Raw genomic sequence first — 19,610 nt, 5'->3', positions numbered from 1 at the left:
GCCACTTGGCCACGTTCTGCCTGACTGGCCTTGAAAAACATACACCAATGCTTTTTTTTTTTTTTTTTTTTCCCCCAAGTCAGAAAACTCCACGGAGGAAGCTCTGACCCCGGAGTGCACAATAAATAGGCAGACTAGCTGTGGCCATACTCCTCTCTAGAAGAAATGAGTCCAGATTTTCCGCTGTTTTGTTTTCACCCAATATCTGATCCGTAAAGGTACTAAAACCAGACTTGAGCCTATCTTAGAAATGTGCTCCAGCTGATGTGGTCATCCTCACAAAGACAGCTTTTGAAACAGGCAGACTGGGGCCAAATTGTGTCTGTCTTGACTAAGCTGGAATAGTGAGGCAACTCTCAAATGCTGGAGACATAAAAATGAGGTGGCTAAGCGCTAAAAGGACCAAAAAAAACCCCAACAAACCAACAACCCACTTCGGAATTTCTTTTTTAACATATATAAACAGAAGGAAAAATTAATTAAGTGAGAACCAGCACTACTGGTGTGCTCACAAAGGGTCAGGTAGATCTTTTGGAAAGGGCTGAAGCATTACAAACATCACGGCAGCTCAGGTCTCCAACGACAGCACTGCCCCTGCCTGCCGTGTTCGCTGGGTCAGGACAAACACAATGTGTCAACCACTGGCCCGAATTGAAAACGATCCGTCCAGATTTATTTATTCCTACTAAAACAAAATCCTGTTAAACAGTACGTAACTCTGTGTCTCTACAAACTCACAGCTATCTGCCAAACAATAAAAATTCCAAACTACAAAAGATGAGTTGTATTCAGTAAATATAAATGGGAAATTTAGGCTTTGTGTAGAATGTTTATCAGACTATTTACAGTGCAACACAGATCATTTGAGTTCAGATCTCGCCAGCTTCTCTCTCTTCTGATCTCTTGGAACGAGATTTGCCATTTGTGCTCTCGTGCCGCCTCTCAGAAGAGCTCTTCTCTTTTCTCTCTCTGTCTCGTGACTTTTCTCTTGAAGATCGATCTCTAGAAGATCTGAAGTACAAAGTAAACCGTTGCTATAAGCTTCACAACTAAAAGAATTTTCAAATATGCACAAAATGACAACATCTTTCCCTAACAGGGCTGTGGCATAACACAAGTTTCTTACAGAAATGTGCTTAGGCACTGCGATGTCAGGGGTGGTGTCCCCCAAGACGGCAACTCTGGGCCCTCTACAAGCTTTATGTAAGAGAACGTCAGTTTTGCAGCGCTGAGTGCACGGTGCAGCCTTTGTTACTCTCTCCTTGGAGTGAACCTTTCAAGCTGTTGCCACAGGGGCTCTCTGAGGTCTTCGCTGGGCCCCCTGTATTTAATTTAGTGGGCCATACTGAAGCGCCTGCAATTTCTTCCTCATCTATGACTCAGCTCTGTTTGTGCCTTCTAGAGTGTTTTTTCATTATGCTCTAAGCTAGTGGCTTTCTGCTCAGCTGCTTTAAATACCAACTGTATTCTTTGGACTCAAATGCTTGCTTAGCCCTGGGCTTTTCACTTTGCATCCTGACAAGCTTTGTCCTTGGCAGCATCCTGGGTTCAAAGTCAGGATGATGCAGATTTATATTCACAGCCCGCAACACGGGCAAATCTTTTCACAGACTGCCCAAATGACAGCTACAGATTTTCAGCAGTGCTTCACTGTATCAGCCCACACAGAATGAAGCAGAAGGCTTCTTAGTAGGTCCAGTCAGAAAAGGCTGTTTTCCTCTGCGATTCATGCCACCTTATCGACTAGCTGCCTTCAAAAGGTGATGATCCTGAATGAGCTCTAGAGGGCTGGACCTCTTCAGACCTAGGCAGAGGCTTTCACAAGACCCCACAGAGCCAGCACACCTTACTCTAAGACTCGGTACGCAGGTTTTTAATTTACAGTCACAAGAGGAGGACCTGGCAGGTACCTTAGAGGTTCCAGCTTTCATTCGTGTTGATCATAAGGTCTGGAAATACCACACCATCGATACATTAAAACCTTACAGTCCTCCATATCACATGAGCTATTTCATTTTCTTTAAATTGTGTCATTTAACCAGGGGCCAATATGAGTCTGCCTGATGATCCCATTGCCAGAACAATGCCTGCTGCCCGTAGTCCTCCTACCCAGAAATCTCCAGATCCTGCATCAGGCTCTCCATTTCCTTCTACATGTGAGACCTCAGACCAGCAGAACCAGAATGAAGGTTTCGTTAATTCTCAAGGCGAAAACAAGAGCTACACTCTCTCAGGGAACAGAGTTTTTCTGTTTGTTCTCTTGTTTTTGGGTTTTTTTTTTGTTTTTTGGGGTTTTTTTTTTGTTTTGTTTTTTTTAAACTGATCCAGGTCTCTCCACAGTTCTTAGTAATCTTGTGGAAGTATGCCAGCTAGCCAATCCCCCTACAATCTCGATGGGCTGATTTGAATGCGTTCAAGGTTTTTGAAGTAATCCCTTACCTGCTCTTTAGTAATAGTTATTACAGGGTCTTCCTCACTTCCTAATTGTCCAAACTTCTTTTCTTTATTTTTCATGTTCAAGACAGATTTAAAAAAGGACTTTAGTATCTCAGCCATTGGAGAAGCAACAGTATTTACACACCCCCCTCAATTATTAACAGACTTATTTTTTCAGACCATTATTTCCCTCCCCTTCATCAGGTATCCTTAAAACCTGTTCTTGCCCCTTAGTTAAAGTGACACAAGACACACAACAGCAGGTTTGTTTCTAGAACTGTACTCGAGTGGTGGTGCCTAATCAGGTGAGATGGTGCTGAAGCACTCCCCTATTAATTAGGAGCATTTAAAAAAAGGCAGATCTAACTTTAGCAAGCACCTGGTGACAGATTCACTCCTGGGCTTAGAAGGGCCGTAAGGAAACACAATGATTCCTTTGAATTTTCCTAATACTCCTACATATGCTTGCCTCATCCTTCCTCCAACAGAGTGGGTGTTCTGTCGAATTTCAGAAGAGACTTAAAGCCCTTCTTCATACAGTGCTTCTCCTCAGCAACAGAATGGTATACTCCTCCCGGCTTCCTTTTCCCCTCCCTCCAGTGCAGATTCCTCAAGAATTGTCTCTCTCGAGCAGCTTTCTAACAGAAGACTTCCCCCAGATCCCAAATCATACACTGCCTTCCCCATGCCAGCACTGAGAAAAAGAATCTGGGAAGCAGAAGGTAACCATAGAAATGTTAACGTCAAAGCTGTCTCTCAGTTACTTGGCTTTTACAGGCCTGGGGAGGCTGTTAGCTCAAGCAGGCCTTTCTGCTGCTTCTCATGCAAGAAAACCAGCAATTTCTTAGAGCTCAGCACTACAAATCAGGGAACCAGTTCTATCTCCTAGACTCTCCTCTCAAGCTGGGACCTCACTGCACAGTTACTGCCCTACTGCTCTCACGTGAAGCCGTCTACAAACGGCCACTGGGAAGTCCTGCTTTGGCCCAGGAGCTGGTACAGGACATGGCAGATGCTAACCTGAGAACCCTGTCATAATCCTGCTCACCCTAAGGGACTGGGGAGACTCACTATGATGCCAAGGACTCCCCTTTCCAGAAGCACTCATGTCAGGAATACATACTTGTGTTTTGAACTCCTGTCTCTGGACCCCCGTCGGTGACCTCTGCTGTGGCTGCGGGAACGGCTCCGGTGGCGTCTGTGTCGGTCTCGGGACCGGGAGCGAGACTTCCGCCGTTCACGGGAAGCTGATCTCGAGCGTCTCCGCCTCCTATCCCGAGACCGTGATCTGAAGAGGACACAGATTGCCTCAGACTCAGGAGACAGGCCAGAACATCGGGTCTGCATACCTGAGCCCATCTCTCAGACATTCCCAACTAACAAACACCCAGAGCACCAGCACTCACCCCCACCCCAGCTGCATACCTACCAACACAGATGGCAGATCACCCACAGGGTGGGCATCTCCCTCCTGGGCCTCATGCTATCAACAAAACGCCAATGGGTAAATTAGTTTTGCTGGGAAGCTCAAATATAAAGCTCCCACCATTACTGTAAGCATGTGCCAATGCCTAGAGCAGAGCTTACCAACCCTGCCTCACTCAGAGTGAGGCCTGTGTAAGTAGGAGAGGCCGAAGTAAGTGGCATGTGAAATTACCATAACCCGTACGGCAGTCTGCCAAAAGAGCCTCCCTCATGAAAGTACTACACTTCAGAAGCAGGTTTGTTTCAATCTGCTCTAAAAGAAAAACAAAGGATGCCAATGGACATGAAAAGCAGTAGGGAGGAAGATCTCCAGGTACATGATCACAGAGAATGCTGTCATGCCATTAAGGCAAGCTCTTCACAGAGATGTAGGGGCTTTAATCTTGACTCTCTGTATTTTGACATCTGAGGTACGATACACATAACAGATATATTTCAGACATTAAAGCTATGGAAGTATGTTAAACATTTATTGAAAGAGGCATTCTTTCAAAAAAGTACATTCTTAGACTCGCACTCTGAAGCACACAGCACCCTCTGGTCCCGATCAGGCTAGCCAGCATCTGCTTTATAACCCAACGACCGACATTAAGTTGCACAGCACCACTGAGGTGCCCGAGCGGTAGCTCCCATTCTTTTCAGGGAGCAAAACAGAGAGACCGGGGCATGGAGTGAACTCGATCTGTGAAACCCAGGAAAAACCTCAGTAGTTGGATAGAAACACAAATATGCATTTGGGAGAGCTGCACACTCACCTTCGACGATCTCTATTTCTTGATCCAGACCTAGAAAGAAGAGAGTTAAGTGAGAGAAGTTATAATATAGCCAGTGTGTTTTCAATAGAACAACCCATCCACCCTGGCAGCTCTTCACAGGAACCAAAAATACCCCAGGTAGTATGTCAGTTAGAGAAAAGCTTGCCATTAAAACATTTAATTAGCTTCAATTTGAGGGGCAGGGAGAATTTGTCAAAAATTTAAGAACTTCATACAAACGCTAGTTTCTACATGCAGAGCTTCCTGTCAGAACAGAAAAGGTCTACAAACCAATTCAGTCTCTATTATTAAAGCACCACAAAAACCTTCCTGACTACATCTGCTGCGCGTATTTGTTATATATACTCTTTACCCCCTGCAGTCTAACATCAACTAGATCAACGTTTTCAAGAAGTGCCACTCTCCAGTCAGAAAGACACTTGACAGTTTTCTGATTTTGGCTCCTTTGAGGTAAATGCACATTAACAAGGTTTTAATAAAGAGAAAACAGCATTTTCTCACTCATCCCATCTATTTAACAAGCATTAGAAGGAAATCTGCATCAATTATTTTTTCCCTGTTTGGAAAAAATGAGCTATAAGAGGGGACACAGACACAAGGGAAGAATACTGAAAAGTATACTGAAAATCTTTCATCCCAGACTTAGAAATCCACTAGAGAAAAACAATCTAAACCTCACTACTCTTACTCACGCTTCCATGGCTTCAGAGCTCACGTGCAGCACACTTAGCTTAATGCTCTAAGCATTAGCTTTTGACAGTCTGTAAATAATAACGCCACAATTCTTTCAACTTCTGCAGCACCATTACTCAGCACCACTTAAAATACCACTCCACGGTAAGAAACGCCCTGCCTCTTTCTCTACGGCCACAGTTCAGAGCCAAGTACACCAAAACATCACACGCTGTCTGAATGGTCTCTTTTTGCCTTAACTGAGAAGTGGCCAGTCTCCCTATTTAGTGACTTAGACTCACTCCCGTAACTGCTCCTGTCTCCCTAGTGCATACAAACTCACAGGGGGTGTTCCATTTACACAGCCACAGAGCTGTTCCGGCACTGTAACCAGAGATGCGGCTGAAAGCTACATGCAAAATTTTAAGAAGCAATAGAGAAGCACCTATTTTTAATAACATCTTTTAAAACCATACCTGGATAAAACAAGATTAAGAGAATCAATGTGCACCGACATTCCTTCACAATGAAATGGGATTGTTCAGTCATGGTAGAAAGAAATAAAAACCATAGTTTAGAAAGGAATTCAGGTAGAAGGATCGTAAACAAGGTGGAGCTGAACTTGGAGTCAGGCAAATGAAGCATGTGCTGAGGCAACACACAAGACGACCAGATGAAGGGAAAGCTGATAAACCAGGAGAGCAAGGCAATAACACACACCACCTTTTTCATGTAACAGAACCTGACAGAGCAGCAGGACCGCCTGTAGATGCCTGGCAGGCAGATGAATTTTTTTGGTGGCTGTAATTACTCCAAGTTCTTAATGTTCTTTTCCTCCTGATCACTTTCTTCCAAATCACCGTTGCACACATCCACACAAAACCTTTCCACATCCCCAAAAAGCCTGGCTGCCCTTCCACGCCTACGATCTGAGCAGGAATATGCACAATAAACTCCTCATAATCACTCCCTAGTGCTAGACTTCAGAATTCAGGAAGCATCCAACAAAACAGCACTTTCTTTACTAGCCTGATTTAGTACACAGCAGGAGACAGCCAGTAGAAGACTGCTGTCCACAGCTCCTCTTTTCTGTCCCTGCATCACAGAGGCCATGTGCTGAGTTTCATAACCTGTGTTTTGTCCAACTTAACACAAAGGAAATCCATTTGGCAACTACAACTAGACTCGTTTGCTGGTGTACTCTGGAAGCAAATACCAAGGTCTGCACTTCCAAGCATGCCACCTCTCCACAGAATTTCAGTCTTTTACCGGGTAGCCCACAGCCACCAGCAACACCAAACAAAGGATGTGTGTTTATTTACCACTAGGGGTGAAAACACAGTTCACCCATTCCTATGTGGAAATCACAGTTTAATTGACAAATCAATAAAGCCTGTGACAGGTAGTTTCACAAGTGAATATACAAGTTCCCATAATACGTCACAGTGCCTGTAAGTCACCAAAGAGTTCTCAAAATCAAGCGGTAGTCTTTCTCTCACCGAGTAACACTGTTAAGATGCCGTATAGGAAGATACGACAATAAGAGTTATGAAGGAAACATGTTTTCTGCAGTTCCTTCAAGCATCAAGCTCTGGTTAAGAGAGGAAGTCTGAAAGGCAGCATAAGTCACCAATTAGTTTTTGATGGAAAAATGCCCCTGTAAGCATGGCGTTGCACAGCTCCCAGAGGGTAAGGTGTTGAGAAATGGAGAAATCTAGGCTTTAATCTCAGTTCTGACACCAAGTGTCCACTGGGAAAATTATTTTCCTTCTTTGGGTCAAGTTCTCATTTTGGAGAGGCTCCAAAATCAATGAATTTGACCTCTGTATGGCAATCCTGGCTTCTTCATAACAAGTTTTTCTTTGATATCTGAACAGAGGAGCACACAGATGCCTCCATACAGAGTGAGACAAAGGCTGGCCAGTCTCTAAGTAGTGCCACATATGGAACTCAGACTTCAGGCCAACTCAATGCTGTTCTTAAACCTGTCATATCCAAAGCATTAAATAAATACTCAAAAGCAGTCCTCAAACTTCTTCATCAGATGCATCCATATATGAACTACCTGTGAACACAAGAGGCTCCTTAACTCCCAAGAACTGAAGGTTTAGGGTTTTTTTTAAAAACCACAAAAACCAAACCATAGATGTGCCACAGGAGGACAAAAGTCAGCACTTTGGGAGATGCAGACCAACTAGAGATCCAGAAGACTCTTCCCTGAAGGCAACTGTTGAGCAATTTTCACACAGAAATGGCCTCCAGGAAGAAGAGGTACCATGGAGACATACACGCTGAGCTCATGTTAGATATGGTCCTACTGTTGCCACAAAGCAGCTGCACGGGAAAGCAGTTCTCATTTCATTTCCATCTCTCTGACCATAGCAACAGAGTGCTATATCCATGAGTGCAAGAGCAATCCCTTTTAATTAACTCCTGCACTCCTAGCCAGTTCCAGATTCTGCAGCTCCTAAATATAACTGCATTATTGACAATCTTGCATGGATGCCTGAAAGTTGTGAGTTCTCAGGAGAAAGCTGCAGCACGAACTTGCGCTTCATGACACCAGGCAATCCACAGCGAGAGAAAACCCACACAAAACACCCTAACTGGAGAATGCCTAACAATGTGTGGCTTACAACTTCACAACACACCAAAATCACCAAGCGGCAGACAACAGAAAATCAAGCTGCTTCGATTCTGGTATTTATTTGCTAGCATTTCCAGCAATGTTTACACAGAAGCCAGCACCATCTTAAGACCATACTGCAGTTACACATCTCATACGCCACAGACATGGATGGCTGAAACACGCTCTTCAGTTGATAATGAAGAGTAATAAAAAGCTCTCCACAGGCAGCAAGGTTGGTTTTTTTGACACGAGAAGTACAAAAGAGAAAGATGTGAGGTAAGTGGGGAGATGAGATAATGAGAACATTCCTACTCAGCCACCTCCTCTGCCTGACCACAGCAAATCACCAGCCTCTCCACACCAGGCTGCTTAGCTGAGCTGTTTACACACAAGATTCCAGTTCTGTTCAAGTACAGAAGAAACAGTATTTCCAGTTCAGCTGGCAAGATGCAGAAGAGGTTGTCCTGAGAATACCAATGCTGCAGCCACTCCCACTGCTCAAGGATTATAGAGCTATGAGCAGAGGGTGACCCATGGCCACGACCGCCAGAAGCAGCCACTCCCAGGGATCCCTTGGACCCCCTATAGGAAGGCTTTTCCAAAGCTGTGCCAAAAGCACCTCACTGTTACCATCAAAAAGTTTTTGAGCAACACAGGCAGCCCATCATCTGGCTCACAGATATCAGTGCCATTCTATTGTCACCTCCTAGCCTAGAAGTGAAGAGGGCTGTCCAGGGAATTTTTGCATGACTAGTGCCTTTTGAGCAGACCTAGCCCTCACTCATCTTAGAACTTTCCCACTCAGATGCACTGGATGAGGGCATTTTATCCAGATTCAGATTCCCAAAGGCAGGGACTAGACCAATACAGGGCTGAAGACTACAGCGAGCTCACATCTCCCAGATAAACAACGGCGGTTAAAACAATACATATACAATCACTCTAAGGTGGGGGGTTTGTGCATGTGTTTTCACCTTTCACTGAATGTCAAGGTGCTCACACAGCATCTGGAGCATGTCCAACAGCTACTCCAGCAGCTGATGCTGCTCTCCTGCAATGCTCAGATACAAGAAATCAGACTATTTCAAAAGCAACTTCACAAGCCACTTATCAACTTCCACTTACCGCCTGCCCATTCTCTCCTCTCGTTCTCTCTCCTCTCTCCGTCTCAAACGATCCTGGTTTCTCTTCTCTTGCTTTTCTGCCACTGTTTTCTAGAAAAAAAGTCCACATTGTATTTCAGCCACACAGTAACAGGTCAGAGAGATCTGCAGGGAGACTATTCCAATACTAAGACAAAATAAGACCAAGAATTTTTTCACTGCATTTTACGTGCTAGTCAAGATTACTATCAAGGTTCTCATTTTCCTCACAACTTCACTAACACACATCAGTGCAAGAAATGCCACTCCCTACTCTGCTTTGCGTGCTTGTGCTCCAAGAGATGGGCCCATAAGCTTTGAGGCAAGGGATTGTCTCACCGCAAGCGTACACAACACACAACGGAACAGCACTCTGGCCTTGTGCCAATGATCAATCGAGGCACAGACCTCAACGTACCGCCTGATGAATAATGCAGAGGAATCACAACTCTTACTTGAGCAGACTAAAATGTCTGTTTGCAAGCAAGGCCAGTACTGTAACTCCATTACAAACCATTTCTGAAATCTTCTGATCACTTCAGCTACAGAAGACATTTTTCACTGACAGCACTATGTGAAACTTCAGTTCAAGCATTTTGTTAAGAAGTCTCAAAGTCAAAAAGCGCAGAGTGACAAATTTCAGCCATATTAATAAAAAAATCCAGGCAATTATATCAAATGCTCTGAGGAACAAATGACAGCAGTGGTCTGGTTTGACTAATTCAGAGAGTACGTATTTAATTATCCAGGTATTTCAGAACAGAACCAAGATGAGGCTACCCAAACCTCCATTTGAAGTTTCAGGGATTCTGCAGTCAGAAATTTCTGGACTTTTACAAGCACTCTGCAAAGAATTCATTTAGTAGAAGTGTTGAATGTCTTCAAAACTACAAGGCGAAGGTTTAAAACAGAGAGAATTACCCTCAGCTGATCCAGTTTCTCACGAATCTGAATGAAACCCAAGTGTAATTTGCCTCCAAAGTGGTCAGCAAGACGCCGGTCGTTGTCATGGAGACCCAGATATGCTGAACAGACTTCACACACACGCAGCTTCTGCTGCTGGAAACTGGATGCAGGCATTGAATTTCGGTATTCTTCCTAAAGAGGGGCAAAAAAACACACAAATGTCAGGGAACCCTTTCATAGTCACAACCCTCCAGGGAAACCCCTGCAAAGAACTGCACTGCTGCTTTCAAGAATTAAAAAAACACCCTCAATATAAAGAAGGCACCATACAAAATACTTTGTGAGCACAGCTAACCTGACAGTCTATCCGTGCAAGGGACTACGTATTTCAGAGGATGAATCCCTCCCCACCCCAGTCAGCTCTCTTCACTAGGTAAGTTTCTGAAACGCTTTTCTTCATCTACCGCACTACACTACCAACTGCCTGCTGGCACATGGCTCAAACTGAAAAAGGAGGTGCTGGCAACATACGAAAAGAGACAGGACTCGCCCAGCTGTTTGTCATGCACTCAGCCTAGCCCAGTCCACTGTCACAATTCACAGCAGAACCAATGCCATACCTCTGCCTCTTTCTTTTTCGCTCGGACTTTCTCCACTTCCATCAGGATCTTTTGAGACTCATCAACATTTCCTTCAGCTCCCAGCTGTTCAGCTTTAGCTAGGAGTTTTCCAATGTCTTCATTCAGCTCATGCACCTTCTCTGCCTAAAGAGAACAATTAGGTTTTATTAAGATAAAAATCACACAGGACAACTTTTCCTTTTCCTCCAAAAATACTGTTTAACAAAATTGCTTGTTGGAAGACAATAACAAATCTCTAAATGTCAGAGTCCCAATAAAAAGGGACCAGTGGGCCAAGTACTGGCAATGCAGTCACAGACACACAGCAAAGAGAGAAACTAGGCATGCAGAGGACATCACTTCTGCCGCAAACAGTGGCACGTTTCTGGCTTACAGGACAGGACAGAGTATGCAAAACCAGCTTCAGAAATGTTTTGTATTGGCCTGAGGAAGGAAGTTCCCAAAGAGGAAACTCCAGGAGCATTTGTTATGTGAAAAGACAACAACCAAGGGATGGACTTACTATTCTAAGCTATTACATAAACATTGATTAGCGTGGGGGAGAAACCAATATGCTTTATTGCCCGGCTAAAACAACCTATTTTAGAGTTCACGTTTTACACTACTATGGTCCTCTGAACCAGTAAGTTTGCCACAAGGACAGCCAAAGCAGCATTTGAGGAGGATGGCTGGAACCCATCCAGCCTTTGTGAAGCCTACCACCCCAGTATCAATGGTGTCAGAGACAAGAGAGCATCAGCGCTCTCGCACAGACTTTCAGAACAAACGTTCAATGAGAAGACAATACCTTTGCAGACACTTCAGCACTGATCTCTTCCTGTGTCTCAGCCAGGCGTTTCTTGGCCAGTTCTGTTCTCCTATCACACTCCGCGATGAAGGATTCCAGATGATCCATCGCCTGCATGTTCAGACAAATAATTGTGAATAAAGATGCTCTCTGTGCCAGATCTAGCTTTGACAGCCAACAGCTAGCTGGTGCAACCCCTGTACAATGCACAGCCAACCTCAAAAGCAGATGCCTTGAGACAAAAAAATAGGCGACACTGCAGAAAAAAATAACATTTGATCGCTACCCTTAAGTCTGTCATCTGCCTGGTACCTGACACAGTTCCTTTGCTCTGACACACAACAGGATGCTCACAGGAAGACTGCTTTGCACTAGAACTTCTAACTCATGAGCAACAGGTGCAAAGAAAAAAACACTTGAATAATATGAAAAGGAAAGACAGAATTGTTATTCCACTTGACCTGTTCCACCACAGAAAGCTAAATCTGGCAAAAGGGAAACTACAGAGCAGGCGGCTTTTAATGTTAAATCTCCTTTTGGGACAGGCCACCAGTTTACAATGACCTGGTAGAGAGCAGCAGGTGTGGGACGCAAGGAATGCCAGGGGAGGCTCCCAGCTAGCTGGAGTAATGGGGTTGTCCAGGCCACAATTACTTTTACAGTTTCAAGTTAGCAATCAAGCTGACATTTGGGAAGGGGATGCACATTCTTGTCAGGTATCATATCAAATAACATGGCTAGCTGAAATGCCCACTAAGTTCTACTGTTCAGCCAAATAACATCAAGAGTCAGTTTCCAAAAAAACTAAAATTTCTCCGTACTCACATCCAGCTCAAAAAACAGGTCTCTCTCTTTACTTGCAATCTCATAATCTGCTCGCAGTGCCAAGTCGTGGATCTTTGTACATTCTCCCAGGTCCATTCGCTGTTGAAAAGAAAAAGGAAAATCAATGTAAGGACCCTCCATTATGGCAAAAAGCAGCAGATACTTAAATCTTGCCAACAATATCATAACAAAATAACATCTCTTTACCAAGAAGAGCTTCCTCTTAACCTGTCAGTAAGGGAACTAGCCAGAAGAACTACGTGCTTGCTAGAACTCATTTTCCAGGTGTTCCTGGAACAACATTATAATACCCCACATGTTTTAGGTCCAGTCCTACTCCTGCTCTAGGTCACAGCACAGCCTTAGAAAGTGCTGGGAGGGAGCTGGGAAGGCACTGCATGCTGCAGCAGCAACTCCTTCAATGGGCACCAACCACAAATGTGTCCTATTATGGAGCTACAGCACAGCAAAACATATAGCTTGGTACCCTGTTTAAAGCTCCCCTGGAAAAGCACATCTGTGTCAGGATGAGCCCTAGTAACATAATGAAAGATAGCAAATTGTAGAACACAGACAGAATGCTTCCTATCAAAACCAAATGGACTTTAAGGGCTGCGGCCAGTAGAAAAGCACAACCCCATACCCAGCAACAACAGACTCCTAATTATACAGCTAGCCCCTTCCCACATTCAGCTGCAGCCTGGAATTTTAAAACTTGCCCAGCAAAGCTAATTCCTACGCATAAGCCCATCTAATGAGACATCCTGAGAGCATCTCCCTTCGCAGAAAGCTCCAACTTGCATGCTGCCCTTCACTCCCATTGCAGTCAACACTATTTCAACTTATTTTCCCCCAACCTAGTAGTTAACAGCCACGTGATCCAAAGTTAATTATGTTCTCAAAACATGGAAATCGCATTTCCACATTACCAGTATGTAACAGAGAACATTTATTCTTAAAGTAGAAAAATACGATATTTTGAAAGCCAAAATAATAAAAGATCTAAGTGTAAGCCACAGCACAAATGGCAGGGTACATGGCATGGCATGAAGGAACACACCAGCCAGCCACCGTCTTCTCTCCCAGTCACCACCAGTCCCAAGGAGCCCAAACCTGAACATGAACAGGTGTCAACTCACTGAACTGCAGAAAAAGCTGAATACAGCTAAACCAGGATCAAAGCAGAATCCCTGCAGAACACCACAAACTAGAGCTGGGGGTGCCAGTGACACTTATGCGAAGCAATGCACTCAGACAGCAGTGTTTAGAATGAAGCAAACCAATTAAAGCTCCACCAGGTAATGTTCAGGTTTTCAGCAGTTGCCCATGTTATTAGCTTTTCTTTTTTAGACAAACAAACAAAAAACCTATTACAGATGACTTGCCATTATTTAGCCTTCCCCATTTTGCTCAGATTTACCAGAAACAGGAGGCCACAGGCAGAAGGCTATAGAAACAGACACTGCATCCAGGAATAGTCCTGCTGAGCTCTCTAATGGTGGAAATTTAATGCCCACAAAAAAAAGCGTGCTGGTACTTTCAGAGCTTAATCATGTTCATCTTCAGGCAAGCCTCTTCAAAGAAAGCTAGAGAGCTACTGTTATTCTACCACAAATATAACTTTCCATGATATGACCTAAATCCTTTATTCTTATGGTCATTCTACTGAGATCCCTTTCCGATATAGGGAGAAAATAGCATATTAGATGCAATTGTCACAGATCGTTAAGTATTCTTATCTGAGCTCTTCGTGCAAGCTGAGGCACTAGCCCCACTTTAGAGAAGGGGCTCCAACCCAAAACTTCAGAAAAGCCAACAGTGTGTACTCCATATTCCTCTCCCTGTTCGTTAAAAGGCAATAAATCCCTCAATCTCTTCCTCAGGAGGAGACAGTTCAGGTCTCACCGGCATACAAACCTCAAGTTTTCCCCCGTGTCCTTCAAGATGATCTAGGTGCAAGGAGATTCTCACAGGTATGGCTCACTTGAGGTAAGACCACTAGCCCTTCTGTCTCAAAGAATCCTCTCGTCTCAGGGAGGCCTGTCACCAAATACTCACCCCTTCCAGCAGAGATCCTGACTTGCTCCAGTCAACACCTGTGGCTGCTTTATAATACAGGTATCTGAGACAGGTGACCAGCAGAGCCCGAGTAAAGATTTAACCCCACACACACACAAAGACTGAATAAATGTAGATGCCACCGATAATTAGTCCTGCTCACATTTGCTGAGCAATCCACATTCTAAGGTATCTCTTATGATCTCCACTAAACTGCTAACTCACCAGAAAGTCTATTTCCATGAGGAAGGCTCTTTAATTGTAATCACAGCTGCAGAGTTTCACCAAAGTAAAAAAGAAAAGCACAGACCCCCACAACACAATTCTGCAACCTACAGATTTCCACTCAATTGTACCTCCCAGTGGGGGACACAATTAGTTCTCTGAATGTAATTTCCAAGCTATGGTCTACCTGGGCACCTTTCAGACTCATCTGTCCACTTATTAGTGGAGCTAAAATTCAGGAGGGTTACCAGCTGACGCCATCTCTGAACGTGCTGCAGTACTTCCACTGACAGAAATATGCTCACCATTACCTGCAGAGCTAACTCAGGGCACACCACTAACGATCTAGTTGACAAGGCCCCTGATAACAGCACATAGGCATACTAAACTAATTTCTGTTCTCCCAGAATTTTCCTGCTTACCCACAGAGACCAAAAAGAGAATCACTGTAGCTTATTTAGTGACGAGTTTAGACAAGTTTCTGGAGCCAAAAAAGAATAATCACAAGAACAAGCCAGATTAAAATTACAGCTCTTACAACCAGGAACACTGGCACACCTAAATAAAGCAAACATCAACATGCCTTTTACAGCTCTGAGGAATATTCCAGAGCTCTACATACTGTCTGGACTCCTTCTCTTACCCTGCACCTGAAGGTCAGTGAATGGGACTCCATCGCATTCCACTGAGCACAGCTACACAAGGGTTCCAGCTTCCTGCTCGTCTCCAATCAGCCTCCCACTAAGGAATATATGTACATATGAAGGAGGCAGCAGTAACAATGCCTTCAGGGGGAGGATGCAACATAACCAGCACCAGAAGGCTTGGAGCATCTGTTGGAAGTTTCCAAAAAGATCCAAGGTTCTGATTTATGCAATGATAACACATCCAGAGACGGACACTACCCCATCCAGCTGAGGCTGATTCACCCACACAGCCCTTCCCTTGATGGAGCACTGTAAGATGCCCATGAACCTGACCAGGATCACAAGGAAAGCCTGCACGTTCCAGTTAAGTCTAATTCTGTGCTGGTAGTGCTGACAGCTGAAACACTGTTCCTGTTCCGGACATCACATGTTCTTTCAACACAGAGCTGTGGCACCAATACTTCTCCTTGTCCCCAACAACCTGCTGACAGCAGTGTGGAGAGCTCCACAGCTACTTAAAGGCCACCACAAGATCATTTGAGTGATCCACAAGATCACTTGCACAGAAGCAGTCTTCCTTCCTACTCCCATAAGATTTCTGAGCACGAATTCTGCAACAAGAGGCAAGAGACAACTCACCGCAGACAAGTAACAACAGAAGCAAGAGAAACAGATTTCTCAGCGTGCTTCTCTGGCCCAGGAGACTCCCAACCCATCTGAACACCTCAAGACTTCCTTGTGCTTTGGCACTAGCTCCAAGTCACACACATTACTTAATTCAAACCCTTTGACTCACCATTTACCCTCTTCCTGGAAATATGCCAGAAGAGGTAGAAGGCAGCCTGCACCTTCAAAACACTGTCTGGGCCCAAAAAACTGTTGTAGAATCTCATGTCAACAAAATATACCCTAACCACAGTGACCTCCACAAAGAATGGAGCAGGCAGAAGGTGATTGAAGCAGCTTTAAAATTCCGAAATGGAAGTGAGGCGATACGAAAGCTGATAGAGCAATCGTTGAACAATACATGAGCTTCAAATTAATGAAAAATAAAGACAGAGATACACAGAGACTGGTATTCAACTCTTCCAATCTTATTCTTCAATAGCAGCCACTGAGAAACTAAAGTTTGAGCACTCAGAGCTGAGGCAGCTTTTTCTAAAGCTCTTTCTACTAGTGCTGCCACAGAGTCTTGCTATCACAGCAATACAGAGGAAGGAGTGCCAGCCCTCCCGTTTGTTGGTTACCCACTGTGTCAAACCCAGCTCCTGAAATAACAGCAGGAAGGGCTATAAATAACGACAGTATCTTTAAACAATCTGGTTAAGTAGATGGGGAATGTGAATCACCACAGCATTTAGTGTCAAACACAGAGGGTAAAGATGCATTTCAAACATCCTTATTCATCTCCATCCTGTAATTCTGTAACACAGCAACTACAAAAGACATGCACTGTTTTCTTTTGAAAGCCGGACTGCCTCTTTCATCTGGGCGCCTAAATTGAACACTTACTTTGCAAGATCTCACTGTTACAAGCCCATTTCACCTTCAATTCTCAGAGAGAGCACGTGAGCCAAACCTTTGAAAACTGGCCAGCCCTGTCCCCCAGGGGCAGCAGCGAAGGAGCCAAGGCAACCGTTTCAAACCAGTCAGGCAGTGACACACCACTCAGACCAACCGCCTCTAAAGACAAAGTCAGCCTGAGCTGCAACCTGCCATTACCACACGACCCAGTAATGGTGACAAAGCTCCCATTCCATCAGGGGAACACCATGCAGTCAGAGAGAGGAGACTGAAAACCTCCAAGGACGAAGGATTATTGCAGCTGTTAAGAAAAAACTTGCTAACCTAAAGATGCAACAGTGAACTACAGCACCCAGGACAGCACGCTAGCTACATTGCAAGACCTCCACAGGACAAGTTTCAGACCCTAACCATTTCAAACCACTGAAAGAGAAAAAACCTTGCAATTTTACTTGGGATTCTGAGAGAAAAAACATTTCAAGTGAATTCTGAGAGCTCCTGATTTCAGTGGTTCCATACACGGGTCACAAAAACTGAAATTAGAATTGTGACTGCTCCTTGGGCACAGAAAGCCTGATCTCCCATGCAAGCTACCCACGATGCACAGATGAGCCCTGAAGAGCTGTACCAACGTCTGCCCCACCAGAGTTTCTCATTACAGAGAATATACTTACTGTTCCAGCCAGGATATCATGAGGACAGCAATCCAGAAGGTGGCTCTTGCAAACACGATCATCTGTAAACTTCACCCTTTGTCTGGTTTCATCTCCTGAAATTCATTTGTGGTTTTAAATAAGGACACATTAGAATACCGACAAGAGAACAAAGACGTCGGTATGATCATTTTGCCTCAATATGCAGATTAAAATACTTGGTGTTCCTGCTCCCCAAAATTACTCGAAAAAAAAGCTTAGAGGGTAACAGGATATTCTGGAACACTTATAATTGGCAACAAACACTATTTTAGCATTTATTCATCCAGTACACCATGTTAAACACAGTGTTGGTGAGCCAAGTAACGTCCAAGGCCTGTCATCCATATAAAGAGACAGCACAGCCAGAAGAGAGAAAAGGAGACAGACAGCCTGGCTCACAGCCAAAACGTTTTAAATTTTTTTCCCCACCTTTTTTTTTTTTTTTACTGTGAGGAGAGGGGCAGGAGGTACCAAAACCCACGCTATCGGAGGGCCATGAATCACAAGACAGGGCTGTGCCGGACAGTTTTTATAGGCAACTGCTATTTGCTTATCTGATAATTAAGACATCGGTCCATCTGGTTTGAAAACCAAATATGCAGTGTGCTTTCCAAGGCCGTGCAAAGATGAATCTTGTAGGTCTTGGCCTAGAACACGAAGCGTGCTTCCCACCCACATCCCACCCTCAGAAGACATTTTACACTCAGGAGCCACTTAAACAAGACAATATCAGAAAAGCAAAAAAAAAAAAAAAAAAAGAAACAAAGTTAGTCAATACACACTGCGAGCTCCAACATATACTATACCCATCTGCATTCTTCAAGACCTCAGCTGCAGAATTTTATGCCCACTGTTGAAAAGTTTTAAAGGAAAAGTTTTCTTGCCCACACCTGCAGTAAGGAAGTCAGGGGAATGATACATAAAAGTAAAGGCAAAGTGGTAATGGTATGTGACAATTTTAAAGCTCATCTGTGTGTATGACACAGGTATGTGTAATACTAAAGTATGAATATAGTTTAGGATTCGCAAGCATCCAGGAATAATGTTGTGTCTACTGAAAATGGTTTTTTTTTTAATTTTTTTTTCTTTCTAAGCTACACTTTTAAAGTTACTTCTGAAAAAAAAAGCAAACACTTTTTTTTTTTGTTATAACAGCTTTAAAAATTGGTTGTGACTCACGGCTCGATGAACATGAGGCTTTTCTGCAACTCCCTTGCAGATTGATGTAGGCAGGCAAAGATACACTGAACCTTTATAAATAAAATAGAGGGGCCACAATTGTTCAGTTTGTATGAAATAAAAATATGGGAAGCAATTCAATAGCAACTCAATACACAAAGAAAGAAAAGCACTTATTCACTTACGAAACAAAGTGCAAAGTACCTGAACAGCCCTGCTAATGTGCCAAAGGGAATTTAAGTAACCAGCGAGTCCAAGAAGGGAGATACAAACGGCAGCGGGCCCGTATTTTGCCCAGTCTGTCACTACACCGGCCGGCTCCTGCAGGCACACCTACCTACGTGCCTCTGGATGTACGGCGTGGCCCGAGCACGGCGCCTTCCCTAAAGCTCCGTGCGGCAGCCGGGGCCCGGAGCGGCGGGCTCCTCCCGGCGCTGGGCCACGCCGGGCGCTGTCTAGGGCCAGGGGCGAGGCGGGCCCCTCGGCCGGGCAGGCCTACCCCTACCGGGCTCCCTGTGCCGAGCTCGCTAGGCCGCCCCGAGGCGCGGCGAGGCCCGGGCCCGCTCCGCCGCACTGCCCGTCGCGGGGCCGGGGCCAGGCCGCGGCGGGGGCGGCCGGGGGCTCCGGCTCCGGCTCGCCGCCGTCCCCCGGCGCGGGCGGCGGCCGATCGCACCGCAGGTCCGTAGCGGAGGCGGCAGCTGGACCGGGCCCCGCACGGTTGAGGCGGCCGCCAGGCCGCGGCGCTTCCTGCAGGCCCCGCCCGCCCCTACTCACCGTCCCGGGCCGTGCCCATGAGCTGGTCCAGCAGGGCCCGCATCTGGGCCTGGGCCGACATGGCGGGCGCGGGGCCGGGCCGCGGGGCGCGGCGGGCGGGCGGCTCCGGCCTGGGCCTGGGCGGCGGCGGCGGCCTCGGCGGCGGCTCCGGCCTCGACGGCGGCGCGCGGCGGGCGCTGGGCGGAAGCGGCCCCTCCCGCCACCGCGCG

The 19,610-nt window shown here is 45.3% G+C and overlaps 1 protein-coding gene across 4 annotated transcripts; it reads right to left on the bottom strand.

Annotated features, from left to right (window-relative positions):
* Nucleotides 1-646: 646 nt before the first annotated feature.
* LUC7L (LUC7 like) lies at nt 647-19,598 on the bottom strand. 4 transcript variants are annotated; one of them, XM_055708233.1, is made up of 11 exons: nt 19,402-19,533; nt 18,628-18,698; nt 17,428-17,522; nt 12,300-12,398; nt 11,475-11,585; nt 10,667-10,810; nt 10,062-10,238; nt 9,124-9,212; nt 4,677-4,706; nt 3,560-3,724; nt 647-1,011 (listed from the first exon to the last, which is right to left on the bottom strand). In XM_055708233.1, the coding sequence occupies exons 4-11, from the start codon at nt 12,393-12,395 to the stop codon at nt 870-872; spliced, it is 954 nt and encodes a 317-aa protein (XP_055564208.1). In that variant the 5' UTR covers nt 12,396-12,398; nt 17,428-17,522; nt 18,628-18,698; nt 19,402-19,533; the 3' UTR covers nt 647-869. The 4 variants fall into 4 exon arrangements, with proteins under 4 accessions (XP_055564208.1, XP_055564205.1, XP_055564206.1 ...); XM_055708232.1 differs by lacking the exon at nt 18,628-18,698 and adding an exon at nt 2,440-2,501 and having other exon boundaries at nt 810-1,011; nt 19,402-19,589; XM_055708230.1 differs by lacking the exon at nt 18,628-18,698 and having other exon boundaries at nt 19,402-19,598.
* Between the last annotated feature and the right edge of the window lie 12 nt (nt 19,599-19,610).

The sequence above is a fragment of the Falco cherrug genome, chromosome 4, assembly GCF_023634085.1.
Source record: "Falco cherrug isolate bFalChe1 chromosome 4, bFalChe1.pri, whole genome shotgun sequence".
Lineage (NCBI taxonomy): Eukaryota > Metazoa > Chordata > Aves > Falconiformes > Falconidae > Falco > Falco cherrug.
Note: the sequence above shows the minus strand (reverse complement) of the source record. Positions and strands in the feature narration are given on the sequence as shown.

Bases quoted from the DNA above. Each gene is read 5' to 3' on its own strand.
- LUC7L (XM_055708230.1), bottom strand. From the start codon at position 19,462: ATGTCGGCCCAGGCCCAGATGCGGGCCCTGCTGGACCAGCTCATGGGC. The intron at 11,586-12,299 runs GTGAGTACGGAG...CTGAACATGCAG, and splicing joins ACCTGTTTTTTGAGCTGGAT to GCGATGGATCATCTGGAATC. The intron at 10,239-10,666 runs GTATGGCATTGG...GCCCCTCTTTAG, and splicing joins CGAAAAAGAAAGAGGCAGAG to GAAGAATACCGAAATTCAAT.